The 19,245-nt window shown below is 51.9% G+C and overlaps 1 protein-coding gene across 2 annotated transcripts in view; it reads right to left on the bottom strand.

The window, feature by feature from the left end:
- Positions 1-1,452: 1,452 nt before the first annotated feature.
- Positions 1,453-19,245, bottom strand: part of LOC142567125 (uncharacterized) — a 125,499-nt gene continuing 107,706 nt past the window's right edge. For both annotated transcript variants that reach the window (XM_075677818.1, XM_075677819.1), the window contains 2 exons: positions 6,963-7,107; positions 1,453-5,486 (listed from right to left, as the gene is read on the bottom strand). In XM_075677818.1, the coding sequence (XP_075533933.1) occupies positions 4,720-5,486; positions 6,963-7,107 (912 nt within the window). In that variant the 3' untranslated portion in view covers positions 1,453-4,719. The remainder of the gene's footprint in view (positions 5,487-6,962; positions 7,108-19,245) is intronic.

Here is a 19,245-nt window from a genome sequence, read left to right as displayed (position 1 = left end):
GTCGCGCTACCCGCCGTGGTGGCGTAGTTGTTTTGGCAAGCGCTGCGACAAATTATATTTTAATGCGAGCAGTTCAACGTGCGCGTACAGCTTCGGGTATGAAATTCTCCGTGGCCAGCAACCGCCGCACCGGGATGGCCATGCGTGACCTACTTAGTGGCCTGTGCGAGAGGGGCTTGGGGTACCACTGGAGCTGACCAACATTCCCGTGACGTAATGATGAGTCCCTGCTTCGCGTCTGCACATGGCGCGCGTTTTGAATTGGTCGCCTTAAAGAACGACGCATTAGCTATGCTACACGCTCTCGGAATTGGAGCTTCATGACGTATTCTGTTGCCAGCCGTACTTTTTTTTTTTTTCATTTTCCATCAAACCATAAACACAGATGTGATTCGTTATTCGCTGCGGCGGCGGCGACTCATGGAAACAAGCTACGCGGAAGGCTCGCGCTGCAACGAAACGTGGCCCGACTGAATTCACCACCGCTGCTCATCCAGCGAAAAGCGCCAGTATAGGATCCAGCAACGCTCAAACTATTTGCCGAGCGCTCATCGCCACTGTAGCTTCGTTTGCATGAACTCGACGCGAGCGGGTCGAGTAGGAGTCGAGCTGACCCAGCTTCACCCGACCGCGTTTACATTCATCTTGCCTAGCGGGTTGGACGATTCAGCCAGCGTTGGTGGAAGGGTTGATCGAGCTTGCCTCGACGTTCGCTCGGCCAACGCCGCCTAGATAGCCAAAGCCTATGCACTTCGATCCATGACGTCACAACAGGGATGCTCCGGAGTAAGGAAGGAAGGAAATCAGCTTTATTCAGGTCCTGCAGGCCACGAGAGCTTTGGGCTCTCATGGAGTGGGCGTCTCCCACGACGGAACCGGGAGGTTGAGTTTCCTGGCGGCGTCGTGGACCTGCTGGACGGCCCAGAGTTGGGGAGCGAGTTCTTCGCTCAAATAAACTCCGGAGTAAGCCGTGGTGCTTTTGACGTCACCGCTTTCGTCACGCCGGGCTTGGCAATGAAAATTTTGGTCCAAGTAGCATGACGTCATAAAGCAGAGTGCACAGGCCTGCTATCTAGGAGGCGTCGGCTCGGCCCAAACCGCTAGTTTTCATACGAACACGGCGACCGGTTTTCAGCGCGCCAAATCGATTCGACCAGCCTCTGTAGGGTTCAGGTGAACGTACTTGTTTGGCAGGTGGGCAGTGGTCGCGTGGTCGGGTCTTTCAAGCACCTTCGTTTAGATCGTCTGCACAATGACTACTCGGGGACTGTGTGGGCAGCGTCAATCGGCATAGTGTGCCGGCAGCGCAATGTACTGACTGCGACAACGTTCGTAGCAAAGCAAGTCGAAGGAAGCAACGACGCTGCAGTGTCACACACACACACACACACACACACACACACACACACACACTACTACAAATAAATTCAGAGCACCACGGCAACAGTCATATTATTCTGCACCAGAACGCACTCTTATTTCTATACCTTTCCTTCAAATGTGTACAAAAGAGCACCAACATGAGCATCGTCGTGTTTACCGCGTCTAGCGGTTGATTGTCTCTTTCCTCCCGTATGCGCTGTCAAGTTCAGCAGGAGAGCTCGCGGATAGCTCAACTGTCGCGTATATGCGAATGGCAGCACGAAGACAGTGGCGAACCCAACAGCGCACGAAAAAAAAAAAAAAAAAGCGCCGAGCCGAAAGCGTTTTGGACGGAAGCAGTAAGTTTCATTCATCTTGAACAAATGCAACCGATCCAGTCGGACAAAGCTCGGGAAATTCAATGGCAATCTATATCGGCTGTTCAACCAATATCCAAACGCTTCCCGTATCTTTGCATTGGCATTTTTTTCCCCTTTCATTCTTTTCAGCTGATACACCACGTTCAACATTACAAAACAACTGTTCGTACTACTCATCATAAATGTTAATGCTCTAGGAATACGTAGGGCACTGGATGTTCGCATCCTTTCGGTGCTAGCCATAATAATGCCTTTTAATTTTAGTTAGTGCTGCTTAGAGAACACTTCCCCTGTCGGTGGGAATCGGTGGGCCTAGGACTGGCGTCGTGAAGAACAACGACCGTGAGATATGTCAGGGCCACCAAGAAATTCAGAGCGACAACGACTGCTGTCGTCAAAGCAACCGTGCCATGAACTCGTTGTAGCGCTTTTAATTCTCCACAGATGGGCGATTGATTTAAAGGCAAGCTGCAAGGAAGCTTTGTACCGCATAATAAAAGCCTAGTTTCACGTAGTTTAAATATGGCGAAGCCATCCAGAAAAGCTTCCTAGACGTTCGATACCGAAAGTGGAAGAGGTGCTGCCGTTACCGCTCACCGGAAATGACGCAGAATCTAGAATGTGGAGAAACAGCGCGGCTGCTCCGCATGACCTGGCAGATTGGGTGGGCGAAGACCACGGCGTGCTGAAAATCGCGAGGCCATTGTATGGGATTTGCGTCGTAGACCCACTAACTAGGGTTACTGTACGTTTAGAACCTTGCTTAGTTTTGGGCGCAAGGTGGCGGAGTTTTCTTTGCGCAATTCTGCTCCCCGCGGGTGTGCATAGAGTAACTCTACTGCTAACTACTAGGTGTATGCGTCGTCTGCTTACGTGCCATTTAATGGCTGTTCAGAAGAAAATTAGACAGTTACCAGCCTTACAGCTTTGTCAAGATTGATTCAATAGTACATGTATGTACTACTAATTTAAAACCAATTTAGCTAACATGGGTGAAATTTCGATGCAGTTTGCCCTTAAGGGGAAAGTGAAAAAGAGAAAGAAGGCTAGGTGATCTTGGGGACTTCGCGATCTTCTGGGACATCGTTCAGCACAGAAACGTTCCGAATTTTCGAAAATGCCGTGAAATCCATGACCTCAGCAATGCGGTTTTGACGTAAGAAAAAAAATTACGTTTTTTTTTTGTAAATAATCAACCTTTCCTTCGCCAAATAAAAGCAAATGCGCCGTTAATAGGCAACTCTTCAGTGCAAAACACTTTAGTTTGGTTATTTGCCTTAACAAAAGCATAGCCAATACGTCGCCACCTGCTTCTGTCGTGCACAGTCTGCTCTCGCTCGGACACGAACGAAACAAATTCTGCGGTTTAAGAGCTAGCTTAGTGCAACTCCAACGCCAGTCAGCACCGATTTCAAGCATTGGGAAATCTTTACGTCGGACTCATGAGCTCCGAAGTCCGTTCGGTGGCCAACACCGTGCAGATTTTCCAGCAGCGGTCCGCGAGCATGGAATGTTGGTCTGAACGACCTGGAGGGTCGCTTTTGTCACCACCTCAATGGGGAGCGTGGCGGCTCAGAGCCTAAACTGGATCAATAATAGTTCGACGCTCGGACCGCATGATAAGCGACACCGGAGGATGGCCGTGTGCGTCATTTTCGGGGGCGCGCACTTGCCGTAATGAGCTGCGACAAATTCCAGCTAGGGCAAATGACTATACGAGGGGAAAATGCGAGGGAAACGCAGCAACACGATCCGCGCATGCGCGGCCACACTGTTCGCCAGGGGCAACGGAAAGGCCAGAGGAGACAGCGGCAGCCTGATCAGGTACTGGCACAGTGCGAAAAAGACGAGGGAAAGTGCCAGAAGTAAAAGCCACTTGGAATGGTTTGTACTAGAATGCCCACAGCCCCGATGCGCGTGTACACGCGAAATTACAAACACACACACACATAAAACACACAAACACGCCGACACACATATATATATACTCATATCTATATATATAATATATATATATATGTATATCAAGGCTCGTAGTGAACCGCCTGGTTCGAAGGTTTTATCACAGTGGGAATAGAAGAAACATTAAACGCTTAAAAAACAACGACATTTCGAAACATGCGTATGAAGGCCTCTCTTGAAATGGATGCAGTTTGTGAATTTTGTACAATGATTCAGGCCACCAGTGAGCAGCGATTGTCTTCCTGGCACACAGACAGCAATTTGTGAGGGGAAGCTGCGTGTGGTGAACAAAATGTACAGGGAGCGCGTCGGTGACAGCGACGACCCTGGCAGTTTGTAGGCCCGTTCGCAACGTCGACGGACGAAACTCGCGGACAAGCGGTGTAGCTCTACGGAGCAGGCACTGGTGGCACGAGGACGTAATACTGGTGGCGGCTCGGACCGGACGAGTCGCCCAGCCAATGGCGTCCCGCCAAAGGACACTCCCGTGGCGCTATACCTCGAGTAGGAGGCGCAGGAGAAAAGAGCGTCGAGGCGACGGAATGTCTCACAAAAAGGCACGAGTTTTGGTGGCGATGTGGAATGGTCGGTGGTCCACGTCTGAGAAGGGCAAAGATAATAGGAACATTGGAAACAGGATACGCGAAGACGAGGAGGAACGAGTTAGAAGACCGACAGATCGCAACGAGACGCTTGGCTACCAAGTCTTCTGCAATGCCCTTAGTGAATTGGGAGAGGGAAAAAAACACAGTAAAAGACAGACTTTGACGGGGCCACAGCGGTCCCTTCGAAGACGAAGGACTATTACAAAGAGCAGGCTCACACAAGTTTCCCTGTCGTCGACATAGTTCTATCTCTGTGGTCCATAAGCGTCGTTCTGTGGGGGGGGAGGAGGCATATATTACACAGTATTACAGCTCTGACACACACACAAACACGCACACACACTGCGACCTTTGTTCCGGCGGCGAGTCCCTATGAACACGTGGACGGCTGGCGAAAGGGGCTGGGGGCATCACTTCTTAGCACTCCGCAAGTCGAGTGGGATCTCGGCGCCAGAGGAGCAAGGCGCCTGCAGCGCGGGCTTGACGTCACTGTCCTGGGTATCAAGCTCCTCGGCGTGACCGTCGGCCGGCGAGGCGCTCGGGGAGCAGGGCTTGCGTACCGAGAGGTCGATAGGCTTCTCCTGCTCGGGCAGGTCGGCCAGGCACTCGCCGTTCACGAGCAACGTAGACGGGTGAAGTAGGTCTCGGTACGGCTTCAGGGGCCCGAACGGCATGAAGCGCGGCGAGTACGGATACGCGACGGCGCCTCCACCATCTGCGAGGTACTTGGACAGGCCATTGTGCGACGCGGACGGCTTGCCGAAGAACACGCCAGCGCCAGGGTGGAAGAAGAACTTGCTCGGGTGCAGCGGCGAGATTGGCGACACGGGCGACATGGGGTGGTAGGCCAACGCATCCGCGTTCGTCGGACTCTCGCCGTTCGACGACTTGGTTTCAAAAGCCGACGGCGTGGACGCGAACGTGCTGGCAGACGACGATGGCGGAGGATACGACGCTGGTGATGACGGCGGCTTGTCCGACGACGAGAGCGGCGAGCTCGTGCCTTCTTCGGCCTTGGCACCGAAGCCCAACACGTCCTTGTCGTACAGGGCAGTCAGCTGGTGCGCCGACGCGCCCATCTGGTGGTGCTGCTCGGCGATGCGGGAGGTCATCTCCGCCTGGTCCTGGATCAGACAGTGGATCTTGAACCAGTTGGAGCGGCGTCCGTATCGGGACCCTGCAAACGGGGCGCGGAAGCCTGTCATCTCCGTGGATCTCGTACCGTGCACGGGGTGTACCAGAGGCGCCACAAGTTTGGACCCCTTTACTGCGCACACATGGTCATGTCACGCACTTTCAACAGCAGGTGCAAATTACGGCGTCACACGAGAAACGGGTAAACACGATAACTATGCACCGTAACTTTCTCTTGTAGACCACTCGCATATCTCATACCCCTGCCACACGGGCACAGAAAATGACATTGACTGGCTAATGCCTTAAACGTTAATGTCACTCGCGGGGTGCCCCACACGGACATGCTGGATGGCATTAAAGCTTAATCATGGCTTAATGCCATTCGCGACGTAGTGCGTTCTCGTAACTCACTTGACCATCAAATGCTTACTCTCGTTCCCAATGACTCCACATTCTGACGAGACTAAACGAATTCTTAGTGAATAACAATTAACTTATTCTTCACTTTCTTTAAAAAATTGCTCTTTCTCGCGGCGTAGTGCGTTCTCACAATTATTACAACTCACTTGGCCGTCGAATGCGTACTCTGGTTTCCAATGTACCCGCCGTGATCGTGGTGACAACATTCTGACGATATTAAGCTATAGCTTGTAGATAAAAACAACTAATGTATTCAAGTTTTAAAAAAGAGCTCTTTATTTTCGTAGAGATCAGCAGGCGATCTTGCCGCTACGCATGGCTAGAGCACTAATCGTGAGCGCGTTAGCCAGAAGAAGCTGTTCGATTGCACGGCGGCGGCTCCATGCCTTGTTGGCCTCGTACTGAAGCCTTCAAATTTTTCGACGATGTTTGGCTCGAAGAAGCACATACGCCAGAAGAAACTGGAGCACACGGTCAAACTCTTCAGGATCGCTGCTTTAGAGCTTGGAAGCTGTGGGCGCCATTTTTCCAATTTCAATGCTTTGGCTACGCTATGGATTGGCCGTCGAGCTAGCTTTGGCTTCACACAGTTTACGGCTGGGTGCAAGAATGTCCTTCGTGAAGTGAACTACATACAATACGCCTATTAATGTTACTCACACCGTTTCTGAAACATCTGATCCCTAGATAACTGTTCTTTTTTTATTGTATTACGATTGGAAATCAAACTTAACCGTTTCACCGCAGCTATCGAAATATAATGACATTAAGAAACTTAAGGTCTTAAAACTTTTAATGGCATTAACCTCGCCCGTGTGGCACGAGTATCAGTGAAAGCGACATCCTGACTGAGGTCGCTTTCACCAACAGGCAATCTTTGCAGCAGGAAATACTAACATACATGCATCTTAAACTTAACACATGCACTCACCCGGCCCTCCTTGTTCAATATGCTGTTACATTCACACTTATTGCACCGCAGACTGCAGTCCGGCGCACAAAATGTGCATTCGCGATCTCTCCGAACACACCATTCGTATATAGCTATACAAGTTAGAACACATTGCACAGCAAACTGAGTGCAGCTAATACTCACCACTTTTGGACATGCCGACCAGGAGACATTTCTTGAGTCTACAGCTCTTGCAAGAGGTCCTGTTTTTCTTGTTGATAACGCACTGGCCGCTGTTTTTGCAGTCACCAAGAGCTGCAAGGTTGTTGTACGTCCGGCCGAAGAAGGACTGAAAGAAAAAAAAAAACAGACTTTTAGCCCTATATTTGCTTGTACATTTTCCTGAACACTCCCCCAGTACAATGTAGCCAACCGGAGATAATCTCTGGTTAACCTCCCTGTCTTTCCTTTGCCTTTCTCTCTCTCTCTCTCTCCTGAACACTATGCTCCGAACTGTCCTCGACTGAATCGTATGGTACTATGCTGTCTGGACAACGTTGACGTCCGAGTTGCGTGCATGTGCACCTTGTCTCGACAGCGTGCACGCGTGCGACATAAGGCATCGCGAAAATGTAGCGGTAGCGGCGAGTGGGGTGCCTCGCCGACCATCCGCGAGGCCAAACGGAAAATTCTACTGTCCTATAGGAGGCGATATTTACGTTGGCACGAACAGGTGCAAACATGCGCGAAGATGGGAGGCGTGAGCCACACCCACGGAGGGAGGATAAAAAGACTAAGGGAACGTCATGTGAAAAATTTTTAACCTAGTGATCAAAACATAACAGAAAGGTTCATGGGAAATAGGCCCTCGCCACGTTGTGTGCAAATGGTAATTTCTAGACGGCGAGCACGCAAAGATTACAGGGAAAGTAGAGGGGATAGCGCGTGTGGATAGGGCCCATCACGACGAGGGCGTCACTAAATGCTCCCACGAACCAAACAATGCCTTGAGAAGTCCGGCTACCATGGAGGGTCCACTTCGCGATCTGGGATATAGTCCCTCGGAACGCGTAGATAGGCCTCGAGCAAGGGGAGCAGCGGTGTCAGAGGGGCCTAGCTGCCCGACGTCGTACTTTCTCCCTAGGTTTTTTTTTCCTTACTCCGTGCGCACACTTGCCGAGGAATGTTTACTCGCGTATACAGATAATTAAAAAACAAAGGGACTACCTCCCAAACTCCGACTGGGTTCTCTTGTACCCTCGGCCCAACTCGGCCTCAACTTTGGGCCTCTTATTCCTAAATGTCCTTAATAACGGTCGAACGGCCCGTGGCGGCGCGCCAACTCGCTCCGAGAGTGCGGATTGCCTAGCGGCCGGGCCGCCTAGGGTACTTCACCGTTCAGCCCTAAATTTGAGCGCCCTTTCGTTTCGCAACGGGAATGCGGAGGCAGGTATGGGACTAGCGACCTCTGCGGCACCGCGCGCTGCGCAATGTGGGCCGGCGACGCTGGGTGCTCCGAGGCAGAGTTCTTGCGCTGCGCGGAGGTCGCGACTGGCGTACGCCGTGTTTGCGCCGCTCAAACAGCCGACGAGGAGGGCGGAATGCGCCGCCAGCCGGGGGTCTCGACTCTATGCGGCGTCCTCGAACTTGCGCAAACAGCGGCGGGCGCAGGTGGCCGACCTGAGCGCGGCGAGCAGCCGCGCCGATGGCCTGGTCGCCCTGGTCAAACAGCCGCCCGGGCGCCGTTAAAACAAGCGCGCTTCCCTTTAACGAGCGCCGCCGCTACTGCAGGCGCGCGCGCGCCCGCACCTGCGGCCGATTAATTGCTTTGGTCAGTCGCGCATGAGCGCCCGCGGGTACCACTGGGAAGGCGCACGCTCGAGTGGCTCCATTCAAAGGCGCGCGCGCGCGCTCTCCATTCAGCGACAGCCAAGTTCAAGGTGGCGAGCTGCGCCGCCTGATCAGAGCTGGCCGCGATAGCGTGGGAACGCGCGTCCGCAACCGGCGAGCGCAAGTTCGCCCGTCCAGTGGAGCGATGGACGCACTTCCGATGTAAACGCTGCAACGCGCTGGCACGCACTCGCGGGAAGTCGAAACGACCTTAGGAAAGCACGTACGCGACGACCGCTGTTCGGCACATAACACCAACTTGGGCAGTCGGAAGTCTGCGTTACGATACTACGAATAATGCGCTGCGCTGAAAGTCGCTCTGCGTGAGAAAGAGTGCGAAGGTCTTGGTAGGAATCGAAATGCGGTAGCAGAACGCAGCCGCCAGCAATGAAAGCGGCGCTTCCCGTTGAAGAAATTACACGCGTGGTTTTACAATAAGCTCCTTTAGTTCCTTGGAACAAGACGCCTGTACTCGACATGGCGCATGCTACTCGTAGTACCATAAGTGTGCTTGCCGCGACGAGTTCTTGGTTCAGTTCGTCCGGCAAGGTTATGTCATTCCTACCGCGGAGTACGAGGTGGTGGCTTCGACTCCCGGCCGTGACGGCATGCGAAAACGCTCGTGTACCGAGCATTGGGCGCACGTTAAAGGGCCCCTCACCGGGTCTAGCCATTTTAAGCTGACAAGCGCCATGCATACAATGCGCGCTAACGGTCGTGTGTGCTAAGTATTACATCTCTACGCGCCGCGGAAAGAGCTTAAATTTCAGACCAAACGCCGTTTGCTCTTCTCCACGCGGGTGCCGCGCTCCCAGCAAGAGAGCCGACGTCAATAGCGCCAGTGCGCCTACGTGCATGTCAGTGCTGTGACGTCACCCAGTGACGCATGACTTCTAGAATTGAATATTCAAGGCAACATCAGTGATTTGTTGCAGGTCTGTTGGCCTGGTGGTAGTTGGCCTATTGAAGCAACAGGCCAACTAAAGTTCGGAGAAATAGTAAAACATACAAACCGAATGTCTGCGTGTTTGTTTTACTTGGTACCGTGCAAGAGATGCACTCCCGTTTTGTCTGCTTGTTCCCATGTCGTGCAGTCGCGCGCACATATAACGAAACTCATTTTCTATCGTGTTCCAGCGTGCGATCATGCTCGTTCATCCTCTCGCGTCTGCCTCAGTGCTCGTGACTGTGGCACTGCCTTATACCGATCATCAGGTATGCTCGTGCAGGGCGCGCAATATCGTCCGCAGCGCAGAACGAGACAAACGCAACAGCTCGCGCGCCACAGTCGCCGGAAGCGCGCCACTCAGCAAAAACGCGCGCGCGCGCGCGAGAGAGAGAGAGAGAGAGAGAGAGAGAGAGAGAGAGAGAGAAGGAGGGCCCGTGGCGTATTCGTCACGCGATCCTTCGGGTCCCGTATGGGAGAGAACGCAGGGAAGGAATTTCGCTTGTAGAGCCTAGACGGGGCAAGTGGAGAATAGAGCGTTATGTAGGTGGTGACGCTCGCCTCCAGAAATCATGGGCTTGCAGCACTTCAAATATTGCTATCTCTGCTATTACTGAACTAATTTGAAAATTTCTTGCGGTAGAACACTCCTAAAGAACTTCCAGCGCATAACCTAAATTTGCTATGTGAGCCTGGTGAGGGGCCTTTTTAAAAACCCCAGGCCGAAGAAACTGATCTGCAATTCTCCCCTCCGCAAACGCCAGGTCATTGTCACCCGAAAACATCTCTTATCGAAAAGTGGAGAGGAGAAATGTGAGATATGCGTAGGCATTCTCATGCGCGTTCACGTAATTGATAGCAGCCTAGCGACGGATTGCGAATACACATTTCCGCTCTTCGGTGAGCAACAAGGAACACTGCTCGTCTGGCTTAGCTCCCGACTACACCACATAGATTTGGATGTTATACTTGCAGAGTGAGGGAGCCGTGAAGCATATACAGCCACAATCCTGCCTTCGGTGCTCACTAACCACCGCCACAAGACGGCAGCTGAACGACGACGGCCACCGAAAAAAAAGAGTGCGTCTCTGGGCGCCATTATTAATGCGGCGTGACCCACATGCCGCCTGCTACGGGTCGCGCCCCTCCGATGCATTCCCGCGCCGCTCTTCGCCAGGGCATCCGCCGCCTCGTCGCTTTCGTCAGCGGGCGCCGCTCGTTCCCGGCGGTAGGCGATGTGTGCGCGTACCTGCGGAATGCCCTCTCGACGCTATGCCTGCGAAACCCACCGAAGGTCGCCGGCCCGGCATGTTTCTCGGCACATCGACGACGCGTATTGACAGCCCAGTGACCTGCAGCGTGAGACTGGCACACACTGCCGTCGTCTCGTGCGGCTTGTGAAAGCGAGTGAACTCCCGGAAATATTGCGCAGTCACGACGGCTCGGAAAACACTCCTGGTGCGCCGTAACATGTAGCTTAATCCTCTAGCTTCCTCCCGCAACCGCGTCATGCAGGTTATTCCAGCTCTAGTGCCCACATACCAGAAAGCAAGAAACGGCATTGGCTACCGGCTCTATCTAGTACTCGTTATTAGTTTCCTTCTTCTTGCCGTTATAACGTTTTTTAATTTACTTTTTATTTTATTTTTTTCATCGGGCTAAATAGGTCAGTGAACTTTTAAGCACACAGCGCGCGATGCAACGAAAAGAAAGTCCTAGGAAACGCGCTTGTATAAGGCCAAGCAAATTGTTTCTGGCAGACTAACTTTCGTGTAGTTTATTCTATAAGTTTTAAAAGTACGCTCTGAAATTAAAACCAAAAGTCACCTAATATCGCTTCCACGCTCGTTTCTAACAAGTCATGGTGCAGATTTTTCTAGCACCCAGTGCGATTTCTTTATATACGCCTTATCTGGTGGCAATAGAGAGCTGGTATTATCGAATGGAGCCGTATTCTCAACGCGCAAGACAGTTGACCAAAAGAAATTTGAGAAATTCGGTTGGCTTGTGGGCTGACCATCGGTTCTGGTCCGGACTGGCCCTAGGGGTGGGCAGCGCAACCCGGACGAAAGACAAAAGGAAGCACACCTTTTGCCTTTCGTCCGGGTTGCGCTGCCCGCACCCTAGGAACATGTTCAATTACCAACTCGCCCAGCTTGCCGAGTTAATCCGGACTGGCCCCAGTTCGCGATTATTCTGCATACTTGACGTATCTGAAATGCCGCTGGCAACTGACACACGAAGTCCAGTCTGGGTCGCTTAACTGCAAATCAAAGAAAGGCGCGGCAGCGACGCCCATGCACATACGCTAAGATGATGAAAGGTCGAATTCCTCGTTAAAAAAAAAAAAATTGTGGGGATTGACGTCCGGAAACTGCATGCTTCGGATTATTTTTGAACACATGGGGTTTTCAACTTACAGCCAAAGCACGGTACACAAGCGTTTTTGGATTCCGCCTCTATCAGAACACCACCCGGGATCGAACCCATGACCTCGTGCTCAACAGTGCAACTCCGCCGAGCCACCGCGGCGGGAAATTCTCGTTTCAAGATTTGCGAGAGAACCGTAGCGTTTTGTCACATCTTGCTTGACAAGTGTCTTCAATTTGTTCCCGGAGGATGCGCGCGACATTCACGTATCCATTTGACAGAACCAGTTTATTCGTGCCCGGCGGCTGCAGACCATCAAAGATGGAAAATTTGCCGGCCACAACATGTACCGCTAGTTTGGGACAATCCTTGCGCCGCTTTTCGGCCTCGCTAGATGGTGGCCCGCATTCACAAAAACGATCATACACTGTTCGTAAGAGTAGATGGCGGTGAATAGATACACGAAAGAGGCAAGGTTAACTATATATACTACTTCCGATTGCCTGCCCTGTACTGGGGTAAAAGGTGCGTGAAAGATGAGATTAAAGAAGAAAAGTGATATGGATCAGAAATATAAAACATATATGTGGGCGCTGTCACACGGTCTGTCAAGGCCCGACATAGTCACACACAGTGTCAGTGTTGCATTAAGAGACCTTTAGCGTCACACAGTGCGCAGAGTCGCACAATTGTCTTAAGTATCGCCGCAGTGCCTTTATGGCAGCGCACACTGATGTCCGGGTAAAGCACTGTTCAAGAAGTTTGGTCTCTGTGTCGTGATGTCGGGCATATTATTAGCGAAGGCCCGCTTGCGAATAGCAAAGTGGAAACTTACGAACGCAATTTTGCCACCTTCACTTTCCGCTGGCTGCAGACCACATCAAGGACGCCTCGGGAACTTCCCGCCCGAAGCCGTTTAACGTGAGGTAGTCACCAAACGACAGAGCCACCAACCGCGCCACACAGCCACACGCCGCAGTATTGGACAAATCTGCTAATCAGCGCTGACTAATTGACCGCGCCGCATACAGACTGCATACCACTCGGCACCGCCTGCAGGTGGCGCCAGAAAGGCGCAACAAATGGCACGGGACGTGTAACGTGCACGCAAGCCGCTGGTCTGACGCCGGCGAAGGCAGTTTTACACCGAGAGGTGCGAGATACTTCCTTGCCGGAAAGCAAGCAGGTATTTGCGGAGAGGGGGTCATGCCGGCTGCTCCCTGTTGCGGCTCAGTTCATCAGATTGCAGCTCTGTTTCCTATGCTCTTCACAGGACACCAAGCACGACTACTCGGTGTTCATGTGTTTGGCGGAATGAAGTTGAAGTCTACGTTAGTGTGACGTCACCGGTTTGAGATCGTATGGGTGGATCATTCCTGCGCAGAAAATGTACTCATAACTTTCTACGTAGAGTGTCCGGACAAAGACCTGAAGAGGGTGGCAATGGGTTTTGCCCCAGCAGCCTATAGCTGCTTTCAGCCCCGCAGGGTCGCATCGTCATTCCTGTGCACATGTAATTCTTGGTTATCGATAAACTAGTAACTTGTCCTAGCAAACGCTATCTAAATTCGTGTAGTTACCTGGATTTAATGCGAGAACGTCTGGCATCACTACAAGTTCTTTCCGTCTTTCCTGGCATTACCGAGCCTCCTTCTGCGGTAAAACTGGCTGTTTTGCTATTGCAGAAGCATAATTAAGCGATACCGATTAATATTCCAGTTTAGTGTCCCTATCCGAGATCAATATAAAAATGTTAACACCTGTACGCATTTTTGACATCAAAATATTGTTTTCATCCCCACGCCTTCATAAGGATTCAATTTTGGCCAGCAGAATGTGGCATCCATCCACCCCCTCCTCCCTCCACGCTCTATGAGCAACGCATCTAATACGAATCAGTAAAGCTGCTGGCTAATAAGAGTTTCGCCGTCCCCACATATGCGCAGCACTGGGACGGTGTCCCATCAGGGAACGTGTTCCAGTGCGTCTCATTTACTCTACTCCGCGACTTACCATACACGAGCAGCGCTGCCGGCCTTCACCGAGGGAAAGAATGGCAGTCTACCAGCAAAATGGACCGTCCCGTGATGTTCGCCTCAGGGCACGTGACGACCCACGTGTGTGTGTGCACCTCAGCATTGCAAAGAAGCGGCCTTCTACGGCGCGGGCGCTCCTGTTTGCCCCGCGGGTCGCGTCACCCATGGTACGTGCGCGGCCCCGCGTTCGGTAAATCTCCGGTATGCAAACGCCGCCGGGAACGCCCACAGCAAACAGGCTCGGAACAGCGCCCGCGCACGCGGAAGCTTCCGCCTCGAGCGAAACGCCGAAGGAAACGCGGAAGGCAAACTGCGAGGCAGGCTGCGGCCCGTTTGAACGGCGCCGCAGTGGCCCCGGCAATCACCGTCTTGCCGGTGCATCGCCAAGACAGCCAAAGACCTGGACACGCAGCGCGCACACTTCCAAGCTCGCCAGTCCTAACGCAGTCGGCTTTCCCCTGGCATCAACGTCTCCGATATTTCTCACCCTGGGCGGAAAAGGCACGATCCGTGGTCGACGCGCGGCGCCCGGAACGCTGGAGCACAGCACTATGCCGTTGCACAATGTGCTTACAGCCTTCCTTGCACATGCTGCCGTGCTTCACCGCCGATGACGCTCTGCAACCGAGCACGGGCAGCGCCACGGGTTTGATCTCCGCGTGCTTGCAATGCGCTTTAGCTGTACCACGGTTGGCGAAGGACCAGAACACTTCAGCCCGCTCAAAGCATGACGCACACAACTGGTTCTGTTGGTGCCATCTGTCACATGTGTCATTACGGGCATTGGCACATGAAGAGAGAGACACACATTGTTCAAAACATCGGTATCAACTTTCGGTTGGGCATAAGCGCCCCAGCGAATGGTTGGCGCATTCCTCCTAAGCCTGGGAACGGACCACGGTCGAAGCAGCGGGCAGGAATGGCGATAGCCCGCCCCGACGACTTGTGCGCAGTCTCCGCGATGGATCCGCGAAACGGGGACGCCTTCGCCCGCGCGGTTGTGGCGAGCGAGGGGGAGGCTTCGGTTGCTGTCGGCAACGCAATAATTTAATCTTCCGCCGACCCCGTGACCCGGCGCCTGCCATCGGTCATTGCGAGACTCACTGGTGCGCCGAAAAGGAGCTCCCGCCGAGGAATCGAGGTCTGCGCATACGCTCACTTGATGCCCCGGCGACGAGGTTAATAGCGCCTCGCTCGCCCGACTGACTGACTGGCTCCGCCGGGTTTGGCGGATCGACAGTGGCAGGCTGCGCGCGTTCCAGCCTACACCGTCTGCTGCACGGTGCGGCACCGGTGCAGTGCTCTTCTCGGCGAGTTTCAGTAAACGCGCGTCCGATGTCGCGCGCACCATTCTGTCTCGCGCTTTAGTGACCGAGCGACTTGTGTACGCGTCGGTCGGAACACTACAGTCTCTCAACCTACAGTAAACGACTAGGCGAATAAAGCGCGCGTCGTGGTCTTGAAAATACACTGCACACACACGCACAGGGATGTACCGTGTGAACATTGGCTGCTCGAACGCACATTAAACTGTCTCACAAGAGGTAATGTCTCTTAATCGGCACTCGTGCACTCCCGTTCCATGCATCATTCTCCCACTATGCATTCATCGCGCAACGCCGGAGTAAATTACGCGGGGAAGTGATATTTGGCGAAATATTTGGGGAAAAATGTCACGAAATTGTTGCTAGTGTAAAGAGGTCAACGGAATTGCTTACTTGCCAAAATGGCGGATCCGAGCTATACACATGCAGAACGCCGTCGATTACCTGCCGATTTATTTATTTCATAATACTTCCAGCTACTCCAAAGCAAAAGTTATATGCAAATACACTTTGTAGTATTCTCCGTACTGCGACAACGCACGGCGAAACAACCGTGGTCCTGAAGCACGTCGTGTTATGACGTAGACAACACAGCTATACACTTGCACATGTAGCACAGTTAACTTGCATGTATTTTAACCAGCCTGAAGCTTTGCCGGTCAAACTCGGAAGCTCTCAACATGAAAGAGAAAAATGCATTTAATGAAAACCGAAGTTCGCCTGGTCTCGGCACAACTCGGCGCAAACACTTTCTATGAAGTGTCAACGCAACTTGGGACCCATGCAAAAACCGTATCTTCGCGTCTGGGCAAGCTGACAGGGATTGCGCAACATCGCTTACGAAACTTATTAAAAAGAAACTTGCTTATCGCGTTGTTGGTTGACGAAGCAGTGACGTTTCCTTTACTCGGCTTTTGCCCACTTAAGTGTTCTGTAAACTTTCTTGTCCGATGGTACGGTGAAAGGCCATGGTGCTCCGCGTTGCCCGTGAAGCTTCATATTTTAATGTGTGTTGGTACATTAAAAGTAATACATTTTATTAATTACAGAAACAAGTAGTGTGTGTATGCCATGAGCTACTGAATTTACACATGAGCATTATAGATTTATTAAATCATCTTTATGATACAGAACCTGAAAAAGGAAAAAAAAACAACGTAACATAGCACTATATTTAGTCCAGCGCAAACTAAAAAAAATAGGGGGGGGGGGCAGAGAAAAAAAAAGGCCATTACAGCATAGCATATGCAATAAAGAACACGAATTAGTTTGACTGGAAGTAGTTTTGCAAGGATAGAAGATCTGTTCTTCGTAAGGCGAGGTCGTTGAGTAAAGTCGGAAGTGTGTGTCGAAGCATTTGTCAACCATATTGAGTGCGCAATGTTCTTCTGTTGAGGTGTCCTGTTCAGGTGTGTTATGTACTTGAGCTCCTTGCGACGCGTCAGTGACAAACGATGTTGAAAGATGTTGAATTCTAAGTAGAAGTGTTATGAACAGTGGAATAGGAGGCTTAGCGGAATAGCGGACGCAGTGTACCTTAAAGATGGCGGCGGTCACGGCCACCCACTTCGAATTGAATTTGGCGTTGCTTTTGTAGTATATTCACTTCGTTCGTAGCAAATCACTAAACGACTTTCGCCGAGTCTCAGGCCGCTTCGATTCCTTGCGGATTTTTTTTAGACCGCTTGTCGTTTCAAACGCGTCGAAGCCAAACGAGAGAGATGGATGGATGGATGGGTGGATGGATGTTATGAGCGTCCCCTTTGGAACGGGGTGGTGGGTTGCGCCACCAAGCTCTTATTATACTGCCTAATGTCCTACCTAGGTTAAACAAAAAGAAACAACAACTATGAACTCCCACAACCAAATTTTCTGGTCCGCTATTGCCAACTGTGCTTTTGTACGTCTCCCTTTTTTTGTCGTTTCCCAACTTCCACCAATCCTCCAATCGCCTCTGGTCATCTCTTTCGGGATGGTAGCGCCACCTATCGGCGATGTCTGGAGATAGGTGCGAAGGCATATGGCCTCTGCAATAAGCACATCTCGGAGGCCATGGTCGACAGCTTGCACTGATTTTGCCGCGGATCGGCAGACAGGCAAACTACAAATACAACACGCTCCCGGCTTTCATTGCAATGCCTCTCGCACTGTTCGGACGGACACGCAAAGCTTGGCGAATAGACAGAATCACTATGTATGCGAAATCTAAAGAGTAACCGAATAGCATCCCACACGTAAACTACTCTATCACGCTATACTAAAGCTCCCATTTCTGCAAAGTTCGTTTGCGGAAAGGTAAAGCTATTTTCAGTAAAGGATCCCTCACCACGCCACATAGGTTATTTCGATTATACCCTGGAAGTTGTTACGTTCCCTCTAGGGAGCGTTCTGCCGCAAGAATTTTTCGAATTGGTTCATTTTTAGCCGAGACAGAAATATTTAAGTGCCACGAAATTCCTTCCCTGCGTTCTCCCATACTGGAGCTCGTGGATCGCGTGACACATACGTCACGAGTCCCGCCTTCATTTTTTCTTTAGTTGCTCTCTTGCTGCGCGGCGCAATTCCGCTGACGGCGTCGCGCGCGAGCTGTTGCGTTTGTCTCGTTTCGCGCAGCACAGGATTTTGCACGCTGTGCTTGAGAACACCTGACTAGCGGCATAAGTCAGTGCTACGCGCTTCTGAATCAGACAAGCGGTCCATAGAGCGTGATCGCGTGCTGAAGCATGGCAGAAAACATGGAGGAAGGAAACTGAGGAGAGGCCCTACCCCCTCCGCGCGCTAGGAGAAAAGTGTGGGGGAAGTGACGTAGTAGGTTCTCCTCTTTTTTTGTTGATTTTTTTATTTCTTTGCCGTAGCGGCCACGCCTTTCGGGCCACAATGGCGGCTCTGTTTTGGTTGTGCGCGCTCACACGTGTTGCTCCGTAGGTTTCGTACCGTGGACAAAGGCGCCGTGCGGGCAGGTTTGCGTTGGTCTCCGAGTTTTGTTGCGCTGCGTTATCTGGAACGTGCTCTCCCGGATGTTGCTGTGGCCAGGTGGGACAGGAGGAACTAAAGTTCGTGAAATGAACGCGCATGCAACGCTGTACGCAATGTACCGCGCCACGGCAATGACAATGGACGATGGAATATCCGCGGGAAATTTTGTCCTCTTTGGCGGAATCATGCTAACGTGCTAACGATTGTTTAGTATTGCTACGGAGCGCGCGGGTCCGAGCAGCACGGTTGCGCGCAGCGCGGCGTGGTTTCGCGGGAAATGTAAACAAGAGAGGAGAGCTGGCCCGATAGGCGGAGCAACGCCAACTTCCGGCTTCACTTTAGCTTCACAAAGAGTGACGTCGGGGTTTCTCCTGAGTTTCCTTCATCCGTGGCAGAAAATGACATACTTTTGTTGTCTGCGCGCGCGACTGCACGAGGTGGGAACAAGCAGACAAAATGGAAATACATCTCTCTTGCGGCGGTGCGAAGTAAAACAAGAACACGCAGACATTCGCTTTGTGTGTTTTATTATTTCTCTAAACTCTAATTTGTCTATTGAAGCAACATCTGACACAAATAACAAGTGTTGAATTGAATAATTATCGAAGTCACGTGTCACTACGAGCGACGTCACAGCAGTGCGATGTACGTAGGCGCACTTGTGCGATTTACGTCGACTCTCCGGCCGGTAGCGCGGCGCCCGCGAGAAGGGCGAACGGCGTTCGGTTTAAAATGTCAGCTCTTTCCGCGGCGCGTAGCGATGTAATACTTAGCAGAAACGATCGTTAGCGCGCATTGTATACACGGCGCTTGTCAGCTCAAAATGGCCAGACCTGGTGAAGGGCTCTTTAACCCTGCTATTAAGCTAACGTTAAACTGTCTCTTGCCTGGACCTCATTCTCCGCCACTGTTTTTCGACAGAACACAGGCCTGCTGCTGTGCTT

This window comes from Dermacentor variabilis, chromosome 1, assembly GCF_050947875.1.
Source record: "Dermacentor variabilis isolate Ectoservices chromosome 1, ASM5094787v1, whole genome shotgun sequence".
NCBI classification, from domain to species: domain Eukaryota; kingdom Metazoa; phylum Arthropoda; class Arachnida; order Ixodida; family Ixodidae; genus Dermacentor; species Dermacentor variabilis.
This window is presented reverse-complemented; position numbering and strand designations above follow the sequence as displayed.